Source organism: Bos grunniens, chromosome 1 (genome assembly GCF_055505025.1).
Source record: "Bos grunniens cultivar Pamir isolate PY7600 chromosome 1, Bosgru_T2T1.0, whole genome shotgun sequence".
Lineage (NCBI taxonomy): Eukaryota > Metazoa > Chordata > Mammalia > Artiodactyla > Bovidae > Bos > Bos grunniens.
In genome coordinates this window covers 112,816,795-112,829,401 of record NC_141165.1, presented here as the reverse complement: position 1 = coordinate 112,829,401, position 12,607 = coordinate 112,816,795, and the positions used below count along the sequence as shown (strand labels likewise).

Here is a 12,607-nt window from a genome sequence, read left to right as displayed (position 1 = left end):
TTTGATCTCACAAACTGCCCTGTAAATACTCTTGGAGATGTCCAAGGCTCCTCAGACCATACTTTGAGAACTGCTCTTATAGGGTAGCTTGAAGGTCTTTTTAAAACAGTGTTTAGGTTCCAGAAGAAAATATATGTATATTCAAAAATTTTAACATGTTTCTCGATGATGTCTTACCTAACTTTTCTTCAGAAAGGATTCCATTTCTGCCATTTATTAACTGTGTTATTTAATACACTTAGCCTCTGAACTTTTATTTCTTCATCTGTAAAATGGGACTAATAATAGGATCTATCTCAGAGGGTGATGGGATGAGTAGACAGTGAGACCCTAGAGACCCTAATTGGTTTCAGCTCTAGCATACTAAACCTCAAGAACCTGCTCTTTCGTTCCTTCTTGGCTACAGTCTAGTCACTTTGATAAAAATAAAATTGTAGGTTCTCTGAGATTCATATGTTGCTATTAAATCTACTTATTTGTATCGAAGTAAGAAATTTTCTTTTAAGAATTTGAATATTTTCATAGACGTCTTTCTGGTCACATCATGGCCGAGAAATGCCGTTTCTGTGGCCAGAACTCTGGATTAGTACTCAGTGCTGGTTGTAGATTTTAACTGGTTATGGAAACAACCAGTTTCTCTTTGTCAGTTTCCCAAATAGTTCATTCTTGCTACCAGTATCTTGTCTATGGAGTGGAGTCTTTCTTTTCCAATCATGAGATAAAGAAAAACCAGTTCCTGTGATTTGAGAACTCATCACTGAAAATGATGCGGAGGTAGCTTTAGTTTGGCTAAGTGAGGTTAATGTTGACCGTACCTTGTCTGTTTGTATTTGCATCTTCCTTATTTCTAATAGTAAATTTTAAACAACTACAAAAAACATTAGAAGCATTATGTATTATACTTTAAAAGTTTGTGGTCAACTGTAATAGCAGTTACATCAGCTATGGAGTCTCAGGCCCTTTTTTTTAGTCCAGGTATCACTACTCACTAGCTCTGTGATGTTAGGAAGGTTATTTCTTACAGGTTTATTTTCCTGCCTATAATACAGGGAGGAAAATGTCTATTTTGAAAGCCTGTCATGAGAATATTTAAAATAAGAGACATTTAATGAAAGATATGTAGCAGTAATTTAGTACCTGGCACAAAATATTCACTAAATGTATGTGTTCTTGTTAGCTTCCTTTATTCATTAAAAATGTTTTAAATTTAAACCTCTAGATGAAATTGTTTCTGTATCTAAGAAAAATGGAATAATCTAAAAATATCCCTAAATTCATGCAATTTAAAACACAGTTGGGCTCTAGAGAAACTTACATACATTAACAATTCTTTAATTGACATAGAAAACCATAGAGCTCTTGAAACCTTTTGCAGGACATCAGTGTTGTCTCATTTGTTTCAAATTATGTACAAGTAAGCTTGGGGCACAGTTGGCCTTTAAATTGTTATTACAATTTCATTTGGTGCTCTTAACTGAAATTACCATGCTTGATCTTCACAATTTCTTAGCAAGTTAAGTACTGTAGTAGTTACCTTATAGAGCTCATGGGTAATTATGCTAGTTATTATGCTGTGGCAGATACATGCTAACTTAAGTTACTTTAGATATTAAGGGTTAGTTATCTTTCTCTTTACCACAGTAGTGGTAGAGCATGGGTAATATTCCTTTAAAAAAAAAAAAAGTAGAAATGTAAAGCTCCTGAGGATAAGTGACATGCCCTAAGGCACACAGCTGGTCAGTGGCTTCATTGTGCCTTGGATCCACATAGTCTTCCTTTGGATTACATACAGTCAAATTAAGGTCCACGGTAAATATCAGGTACAGACAGTTTGTTATAATGTTACTTATGCATTTGCCTCAATACTTTAAAAAGAGCAAGTCATTTCCAGTGGTTTATATTTCTCATTTCATTTCCTGATTACAGCTTGGAAGCCTTTTTGCCTGTTACTGTTCCATTGAAGTCACTCAGGCAATATGGGATGGATATCTACAACAGGCAGATCCATTTTTTATTTATTTCTTAATGTTAATAATCCTTGTTAATGCAAAGTAAGTATCAAGTTGGCTGGATTTTTCTCTTCTTTGTTCTTAGGGTGCTCTGTTAATATTTAACTCAAATTCATGTGATTCTCTTTTACAGAGAAGTCATTTTAGGGCAGGAGTCTGACAGCAAAGAAGAAGTTATCCGTAAGTATCACTTAATGTGGAGAAAACAGTTTTCAAGTCACTTTATTTTCTAAAACTCAAGTTTTCTCATCCATTATGTGAATTTAGAAGATTAGTCTAGAAGATCTGAGGTTCCCTTCAAATCTTACACACTGTCCACATACAGGCCTTAAATATGGTCTCCCCGGATTTGCTACCTTCATTCATCCTTACATGTTTTTTTCACTCATTCAGTTCTTTTCTGTACACTGTTTATTTGGTTTAAATAAACTGGTCTCCTCTCTCTCTCCCTTTCCCCTCCTTCCTTAATTTTCCTTTGAATCCCCGACTCTTGTAAGTATCTCCATTGTTGAAATGTTGATCCTCCTTTTGGTTTCTCCACTCCAGCCCTCACAGATTTACTTCTTTTCTGTAGTACCCAGCACACTGTACTGTCTGTGTTATAGTGTTTACTTCACTACATTATATGATTTATCTTTATATTTCTCAAGCAAGACAAAGTTCCTTAAGTCAGGAATCATTTCTTGGTAATTTTTTATTTGCAGGGGCCCTGGCATTTGTGTTTGTTAAATAAATCACAGTATTACAATCAAGGCTAATGAATTTGATTTGATTGCCAGATACTATCAGTCACTAATAGCAGGATTATATTAAGAGTTTCAGCTCCTTTGAGGAAAATCCACATCTCTTCAAGCAATTTTCTGTGCATCACTGTTGAGATTTCATGTATAAAACTATAATGTTTAAGATAAACCAGCTTTGATATATAATGTTTAATGTTGTATACTTTACAAGCAAAATTTCTTGAAAATATAATATATGTATAATCCTATTTCAGAGTTCTTGGAAAATACTCCATCCAGTTTGAATCTAGAAGATATAGAAGACCTTTTCTCTCTGGCTCAGTATTATTGCAGTAAAACACCAGCTTCATTTAGAAAGGTATCAGACAAGGAATGACCTGCTTTCAGTATTTCACATTTTGTGCATTGTTTTTTGTTTATGTTGTATCCACTTCAGTTAAAATACTCTAGGTTGTCATTCTTTCTGTGTTGTACAGTTTTGTGTGATTTTTTTCACTATAAATATTCTCCCTAGTAGAGGAATAGACATTTTAAAAAGATAGTATACAAATATGCTAGGAGCCATTTTACCTCTCCTCTGATTATTATTTCTGATCATGAGAAAATTGACTATAAGGTATTTCTTAAATTAATGCTTCCTTACTTTAAAAATTGTGTTATAGAAATCTGACTGAGGAGGTATCATTATGCCTTCTTTATCTGGAGTTAAAGTTAAAACTCCAACTTTTAATGATGCTGAGCTGTCTTTTACACAAAAAAAGGGTATCTTAAGCTCCCTGGAGACCTTGAACCTTTCTCAGATCAGACAAGTGCTTTCAAGAGAAATGACATCAGATTAGAAGTCCAAGTGCTGTGAACTTCTAGAAACTAAAACTCTAGATTCTAAAGCTAGTAATGGAGGCAGCATGGAATTACCATTTATAAACTATTTGTGACCTCAAGTGCTCATGAGAACATTATTGTTTTTTTTTTATTTTTAAGGCATTCTACCATCATGATTGTTAGTTGGAAGTTATCATGTCCCTGAAATATTAAGATGAGATTAAATTAGGTTCAGTATAGTGTGTCCAGGAGGCAGGTGATGGAAACTTTTTAAGAACATTTCCCTCAAAACTAATTATAAAAGAAATTTGTTTCTCAGGACTAATTTCAGTTATTTTAATAATTGCCTTATGTAGATTACCTCAGTTCCCAACAGTGTTGACTAAGTTAGATGGCAAGGTAGTGGTTATGATACTAGATGAAAAAGAACTTTTATCCTTTTCTTCCCAGCCTTTTAAGAGAATAATTTTTATTCTTCAGACATAGTAAATAAACTGCACTAGCAATTGCTAATTAGAGCAGGTTTTATTAGCAGCATATTACATAATTTATGCCATATTTTAATTTTTATTCAATATTAAAGCATAAAATGTGAGTAATCATTTAAAAATTTGCTATTTGTATGTGATAGTATAGAAAATAGCTGTGTAGAATGTGTTATTTTTTTAATTAGGCTATCATTTTGTGTGAACTCAAACATGGGTTTTATTTGTAGCCTTTTTATAGCTTTTAGCCTAGAAATTTGATATAATAAGTTAAATCATATGACTCAAAGATGTTATATAATTATTTTACCTTTTATCTGGTCTATTGAGAATAGTTTTAGGAGGGAAGCTTGATTTTATTTTTTTTCTTCATAAAGTTTTAAAAATTCCTCTTCACACAGGATAATCACCATCTGTTTGGCAGTACTTTGTTGGGAATTAAGGATGACGATGCAGATCTGAGTCAGGCTCTTTGCCTGGCCATCTCAGTGTCAGAGATCCTTCAAGCAAATCAGCTTCAAGGGGTAAGTTAAAAAACCCCACTGTTTGTTAGAGGATGATCCCCTTTAAATGCAAGGAATGAATGTCTCCTCCATGTTTGTTGATTATCGCAAAATTAATTTACTATAAGAATGTAGTTGTTTTGCTTTTTCTGAATGATTAATGTGTTAAATCTCCTGTGCATATGCTCATTTTTAAGCTGCCAGCTTGTGTGTTATTTTATTTGTCAAACAACTAATTATTTTTGACACTAGTTTTTGTAAATTGCAAAATCTTATTTTAAATTTTAACAGGGCTACTGAATGTTATATAAAGTACTTGAAAGGGTGAATTTACTATTTCATAGTTAAATTCTAGATACTTACACAGATAATTCGGAGAAGGCAATGGCAACCCACTCCAGTGTCTTACCTGGAGAATCCCAGGGACGAGGGAGCCTGGTCGGCTGCTATCTATGGGGTCTCACAGAGTTGGAGACGACTGAAGCAGCACAGCAGCAGCATGCAGATAATTGAATTACATGGTTTAATGCCAAAAGGCATTTACAAAGAATTGAGGATATACCATAATTTTTTCTCTTTTGTATTTATGAAAATCTGATGAGCCAGTTTTTTCAGTATAAGTTCTTTATTATTAATAGTGCAGCAGTTAATTACGTGTGTATATTTGAAAGGTGGGACGTATTTCAAAGATGCAGAGAAGAGGAAAGAACATGGGAAGATAGGCCTTTCACAGTAGATACTTTTAAAACAAGCATTTTGTGTGGTTTTCTCATTAGAACCATTATTAAAAAAATAGCTTGTAATCCAGTTTAAAGAGACCCATGTGTACTCCAGTTCAGATTGGCATTGGAGAACGTGCTGTCATCCCAGAAGACATTTATTTAATCCTTATGTGAATTACATTGTTGATAAGTTTGTGGGCTTATTTTCAGAAATAGAAATTGTATCTACATCTGTGTTTATATCATGTATAGTGTTTTTGAAAGTGTTTAACATGATGCACATTAAGTTACTAAATTCAAATTAGTTTTATAGCCCAAACTAACATTCTTCCTGTTATATATTTTAAGACTTTTTGTCAAGGACAGTATATACAAATTGTTTTAACTACTGTTTAAAATGAGTACAACTCTTTAAGATCTTGAGGATATTTTCTTGAGTCTGTACTGTATGGGACTTCCTAACTATACGTGAGATCCATTTTTTAATCCATTTGTTCCCCCCTTTTTGGTTGTTAATATTATATTGTGTAAAATATGCTCCTCCTGGCAAATTTTATTATGTCAAATGTTTCCCTTTTAGGAAGGAGTCCGGTTCTTTGTGGTGGATTGCCGTCCTGCAGAACAGTATAATGCTGGGCATTTATCGACTGCTTTCCATTTAGATTCAGATCTGGTTAGTATAAATGTGATTTAAACTTTTAAAAAATATGGAGAAAATGGATTTTTTTCTTTAATCCATGAATAAATATACATGTACCAGATTTGGGGATGTTTTTCTTTCTACTTAAAGAGGGAGTCTCTGCCTTTATACAAGTGTAGCTCTCAGGTTTCCTTTTAACCACGGACACCCCCTTGGCGTCATAAAGGGTAGATGAGAGCACTGTTATGTATGGTTTACTGTTGCTTACCATTGTTATGTCAGTAAATTCTAAACTTCTTACTGTGAGCTGCCTCATACAGCACTCGGCATAGTGCCTTGCATTTAGTAAGTACTCTGTGAATATTAGCTCTTATTATGATTGGGTAGTTAGTCTAAAAGTTTTTACTGTAAGCCTCCTTTTCATGAGTACTTGTGCATATAATAAAGTAATATGTAATAAGGGTAGTCTCTGGCATATAGGGCCTCAGTTGTTAAAATTACTGTCCTAGGATCACTTGAATTGAAAGAATAGATGAAGTAATTATTGTTAGAGATGCTTAGAGCATTTGGTAAGACTGGGACTGGCATTATTTAAGCCCTTCTGGGGTTTTTAGAGCCTCAGGAATGGAGAAGACAGTAAGAGGAGTAACTTTGTCCCTAACTTATCTGAAAAAGTTGATGCTAAGGTTGAAAGGGCATGTGGAAAGGTCTCAGTGGCGTCAGGAGGAATTTCATGGAAAATGGAGGTAAAACAACCCAGAGAGTTTGAGGTGCTATAGGTGAAGAAGGCGATTCTAGCGTGTTTGCATCCTGAATGTAGGCTGTGTGCCTTTCTCATCCTTCATTCGTCTTCAGTTCAGTAGCTCAGTCGTGTCTGACTCTCTGTGACACCATGGACTGCAGCACGCCAGGCCTCCCTGTCCATCACCAACTCCCGGAATTCACTCAGACTCACGTCCATCGAGTTGGTGATGCCATCCAGCCATCTCATCCTCTGTCATCCCCTTCTCCTCCTGCCCCCAATCCCACCCAGCATCAGAGTCTTTTAAGAGTCAACTCTTTGCATGAGGTGGCCAAAGTATTAGAGTTTCAGCTTTAGCATCATTCCTTCCAAAGAACATCCAGGATTGATCTCCTTTAGAATGGACTGATTGGATCTCCTTGCAGTCCAAGGGACTCTAAAGAGTCTTCTCCAACACCACAGTTCAAAAGCATCAATTCTTTGGTGCTCAGCTTTCTTCATAGTCCAACTCTCACATCCATACATGACCACTGGAAAAACCATAGCTTTGACTAGACGGACCTTTGTTGGCAAAGTAATGTCTCTGCTTTTGAATATGCTATCTAGATTGGTCATAACTTTCCTTCCAAGGAGTAAGCTTCTTTTAATTTCATGGCTGTAGTCACTATCTACAGTGATTTTGGAACCCCCAAAAATAAAGTCAGCCACTGTTTCCACTGTTTCCCCATCTATTTCCCATGAAGTGATGGGACTAGATGCCATGGTCTTAGTTTTCTGAATGTTGAGCTTTAAGCCAACTTTTTCACTCTCCTCTTTCACTTTCATCAAGAGGCTTTTTAGTTCCTCTTCACTTTCTGCCATAAGGCTGGTGTCATCTACATATCTGAGGTTATTGATACTTCTCCCAGCAGTCTTGATTCCAACTTGTGCTTCTTCCAGCCCAGCGTTTCTCATGATGTACTCTGCATATACGTTAAATAAGCAGGGTGACTGTATACAGCCTTGACGTACTCCTTTTCCTATTTGGAACCAGTCTGTTGTTCCATGTCCAGTTCTAACTGTTGCTTCCTGACCTGTATATAGGTTTCTCAAGAGGCAGGTCAGGTGGTCTAGTATTCCCATCTCTTGAAGAATTTTCCAGTTTATTGTGATCCACACAGTCAAAGGCTTTGGCATAGTCAATAAAGCAGAAATAGATGTTTTTCTGGAACTCTCTTGCTTTTTCGCAGATCCAGCGGATGTTGGCAATTTGATCTCTGGTTCCTCTGCCTTTTCTAAAACCAGCTTGAACATCTGGAAGCTCACGGTTCATGTATTGCTGAAGCCTGGCTTGGAGAATTTTGAGCATTACTTTACTAGCGTGTGAGATGAGTGCAATTGTGCGGTAACTTTGAGCATTCTTTGGCATTGCCTTTCTTTGGGATTGGAATGAAAACTGACCTTTTCCAGTCCTGTGGCCACTGCTGAGTTTTCCTAATTTGCTGGCATATTGAGTGCAGCACTTTCACAGCATCATCTTTCAGGAGTTGAAATAGCTCAACTGGAATTCCATCACCTCCACTAATTTTGTTCGTAGTGATGCTTTCTAAGGCCCACTTGACTTCACATTCCAGGATGTCTGGCTCTAGTTGAGTGATCACACCATCGTGATTATCTTGGTCATGAAGAGCTTTTTTGTACAGTTCTTCTGTATATTCTTGCTACCTCTTAATATCTTCTGCTTCTATTAGGTCCCTACCATTTCTGTCCTTTATCGAGCCCATCTTTGCATGAAATTCATCTTGGAGGATCTAAATGTGTTGTTGTTTAGTCGCTAAGTCATGTCCGACTCTTTTGTGACCCCATGGACTATAGCCTGCCAGGCTTAACCATCCCTGGGATTTCCCAGGCAAGAATGCTGGAGCCGGTTGCCATTTCCTTCTCCAGGGAATCTTCCCTACCCAGAAATCAAACCCATGTCTCCTGCTTGGCAGACAGGCTTTTTACCTCTGAGCCACCTGGGAAGCCCTGGAGGACCTAGATGGTCCATCTTTTATGCTTATTATTCAAGTCATTTGTGAATAACTTTGATTATTCTTAAAAAGCTCAAAGAGTATCTCCAGAGTTAACAATTACTGTCAGCTTGTTTAATCATCCAGACCTTTAACATACATTTACATATTTCTTATTCACTTTTTTTTGTCTATTTGATTTTTCACTTAACAGTTTCTTGGGACATCTTTTCATTTTAGTACATTCCTTTTAATGGTGTATAGTGATCCGTGGTATAGATATACCACAATTTATCACCTGATTTATGTACATTTAGAATGTTTTCATTTTTCTTGTAATAAAACAATGCTGTAGTTAACATGTAGTTAATGTAGTTAACATTTGTGGACTTGTGCAAATATTTCTGTAAAATACACTCCTAAAAGTAAAATTGTTGGGGTAAGAGTTATAGCATATAGGCTATAGAATGTGGGCATATAGAATGTGGGTATATAGAATTGTTACTAGAGTCTGCCATATTGCCCTTTAAAAAGGCTGTATCAACTTATACTTTACAACTGTGAGAATGATTGTTTTATACCATAAGCATTATTAGACATCACTAATTTTCTATTTTACAAGAGTCATGAGTGGAAAGCAGTGGTCATTACTAGTGATACTGCACATATGTTTTTGAGTGTGCTGTTAATTTGTATTTTTTTTTTTTTACAAAGTGCTTTTCTGTGGTTTGTCCATTTTTCTTTTGAATTTTCACTGTGCTTTTTATTAAAACAGTTTTAACAAATTGGGTATTTATTGGCATGCTTATTTTCTTGAGGGTAAGAAATGAATTTTTTCATCGTCATATCTCTAGTACCTAGAATAAGTACTGATAAATGCTTCCACTATTTCTAACTGTCTTCTAAGAAATAACATGGTTTGCCATGTAAGTGGAGACTAAAAAATATAGCTTGTTTCAATGAATTTTTTGTCATGGACCCTTCCACTCATTGTTAAACTTTTCTTGTCATGATACCCTGAAGACACTGAAATTTAGACAACAAACAGCAAAAACATTTTTTATCTTGGCATTTTCTTTGCATAATTTAATCTTTCCATGAATTGTCAACTTTTGTTTTCTGATGTATTATAGGTACATTTAATATACATTTCTTTTATCCCAGGGATTTTATTTATAAGAGCCTTTATTTTAGGAATTCCCTGGCTATTCAGTGGTTAAGACTTAAGAGCTTTCACTGCAGAGGGCTTGGGTTCAATCTCTGGTCAGAAAACTAAGATCCCACAAGCTGTGTAGCACAGCCAAAAAAAAAAGAGCCTTTTTTTTTTTTTTTTTTTTTAATTTCATGGTGGAAGTATAAAATTGTTCTCTCCCCAGCCTGCCGGGAAAATATTTCAAGTTTTGCAGATGTATAAAAGACACAGGCTTGCCATATTAAATTTTTTTAATTGTCCAGATGCTCCAAAATCCATCCGAGTTTGCACAGTCTGTAAAATCTCTGCTGGAAGCACAGAAGCAGTCCATTGAGTCTGGCTCCATCGCTGGTGGGGAGCACCTCTGCTTCATGGGCAGTGGCAGAGAGGAAGAAGACATGTATATGAACATGGTCCTTGCACACTTTTTACAGGTATGCTGACAGATTACTGCAGTTTTTCTTTGGTTTTTGCTGTCACCTTTAAGAAATTCTCCTAGGCAATTTTGTGCTGTTGTCTACCTTGTTAAATTTCTTTTTTTTTTTAAACACTTTATTGGTTTGTGTCTTGCCAAGAAGTCGTCTCCTTAATTTTTTTCGCACATGCTTTTATGGTTTATTTTTTATGTTTAAATCTTCTGGACCATCTAGAATTATTTTTCTGTAAGAAATGAGGTAGGAATAAAAAAAAAAATTTCCCTGAATAGCTAACCAGTTATGCTATCAATTTGAAGTACCACCTCTTCAATAGACTAAATTCTTCAATGCATCAGGGTCCATTTCTGGATTATTCTTTTGTTTGTTCTCTGTGCGTATTCATGCCTTAATACTTTTTACAGTTGCTATATAATTCCTTTTAATATCTTTACTTTGAAATCGAATAAATATACATGAATATGTCTATGACACTTAACCACCTTTCCCTTTTGAGTTCCAGTGTTGTCTTTAACACACTGATTTGTATCACTGATTTCATGCACCCTGTCCATCTACCTTTTCTACAAAGCCTCACTCACTGACAGCTCTTTCTTTATAAAAATAGTTGTTTATTAGTTATTCCTTGGAGTTTATATATTAAAGTCCTCATTTTGTGTGACCCTGAACTATGAAATCAGGAAGAGAGGAGACACAGGCCACTCAATTTGTATCCACTTCAATGGGACTCTGGTTTGAGAAAATTAGTCGAAAGGACAATCCTTGAAACACAAAATCAGAAAGGGAACAAAGTATTTGGGAGAGGGATTATACAGTAATTTTATGCTTTACTGGAGTAAAGATATTTTATTACTTTAAACAGAATAACAGAAATAGGGACTCAAATTCATTTTACTTATAAATTTAATTGAGCTATTCTAAAAATGCTCTGAAACAAGCTATATATTACAAAGGATGTCAGATGGCAAGAATTTGGAATATTGTGGACTTCTTTTAATAATTTGAGTTCTTGATATGGATTTAGAATTCCGTCTCCCTCCCCAATTTTTAACATGGAAATTTCAAACAAATTCAAAAGTAGGGAGAATTGAACTGTAAATTCTTTGTAAAGATATAATCACATTATAACTACTATACTTGATTATAAAAAATCTAATGAGTATTCAAGTTTCCTAATTTTCTCAAGATCTAAAACAAGACATTGCACTTGGTTAATATCTTTTAAGTCTCTTTTTATCGGCTCTGTTTCCAGTTTTTTTTCCTTGCATCTGTTTATTTGGAAAAACCCACAATCTGGATTTTGCTGGTTGCATTCACATAGTGGTGTTTATCAGGTTCTATCTCTGGTATTTCCCGTAAGCTGGTGGTTAGACCTAGAGTCTTGTTAGATGACTTTGGAGGGTGGGGGAGCAGGAAGTCTTGGATAGTGTGTACTTCCTCAGGCAGTAAATACTGCCCAGATACCTTTCTTGTGTCTTTATCATTACTTGGATTCATTAATTTTTAATAGTTTGTAAAATGTTGACATTCTGTCATTTGTTCATAATTAGCTGTGTTACTTGCTTTTGTATTTCCTTTTTAATAAAGAACCCAAAATATTTTTGAAAGCTTTTTTCATTACATTGGAAAATACAGTGTAACTGATTTTGGTTTGACTTCTTGCACCGTTGGGACTGTAGTACAGTCTCATTAGTAGCCACAAAGTTGTCCACTTGTTCCTGTGCAAGCCCCAGATCTTACAGTATACAAGATAAATGTATGCATGTCTCTGTGCCAAAGTCTAAATGTAAAAAAAATCCAGAAATTTAGTATATAACCTTTTATTACATTTGTCAATGCTTATAGAACTATAAGATATTTTAATTGAATTGCATTTTGAAGTAATTTAAATTTTATTTTCCACTTTAGAAAAACAAAGAATACGTGAGCATTGCCAGTGGAGGATTTATGGGTAAGATTTTAATTTATTAATTCCTTTGACCCTACTTTTCAGAGGAAATTATATGATCACTGGAGCTGATTTGGAGTGACCAAATTAGTTATTGGGTACACTTTCTTTTCAGTCATCACTGTTTTCAGAAAAGACAAGGCCAGCAGGACAGATAGATAAAGACAAATACAATAGGCAGTTGCAATGAGAAAATATTTAGAAGACTGTTAAAATGGATGTCTTTAACTTGTGCTGTGCTCAGTTGCTCAGTTGTATCCAACTCTTTGTGACCCCATGGTCTGTAGCCCACCAGGCTCCTCTGTCCATGGGATTCTCCAGGCAAGAATACTGGAGTGGGTTGCCATGCCCTTCTCCAGGGGATCTTCCCAAGCCA

The 12,607-nt window shown here is 35.4% G+C and overlaps 1 protein-coding gene across 9 annotated transcripts in view; it reads left to right on the top strand.

The window, feature by feature from the left end:
• The window catches only part of TBC1D23 (TBC1 domain family member 23), a 57,845-nt gene that overhangs the window by 27,994 nt on the left and 17,244 nt on the right, over positions 1–12,607 (top strand). For all 9 annotated transcript variants that reach the window (XM_086410287.1, XM_086410253.1, XM_086410279.1 and 6 more), the window contains 7 exons: positions 1,927–2,051; positions 2,143–2,189; positions 3,007–3,110; positions 4,461–4,583; positions 5,865–5,957; positions 10,113–10,283; positions 12,192–12,234. In XM_086410287.1, the coding sequence (XP_086266413.1) occupies positions 2,026–2,051; positions 2,143–2,189; positions 3,007–3,110; positions 4,461–4,583; positions 5,865–5,957; positions 10,113–10,283; positions 12,192–12,234 (607 nt within the window). In that variant the 5' untranslated portion in view covers positions 1,927–2,025. The remainder of the gene's footprint in view (positions 1–1,926; positions 2,052–2,142; positions 2,190–3,006; positions 3,111–4,460; positions 4,584–5,864; positions 5,958–10,112; positions 10,284–12,191; positions 12,235–12,607) is intronic.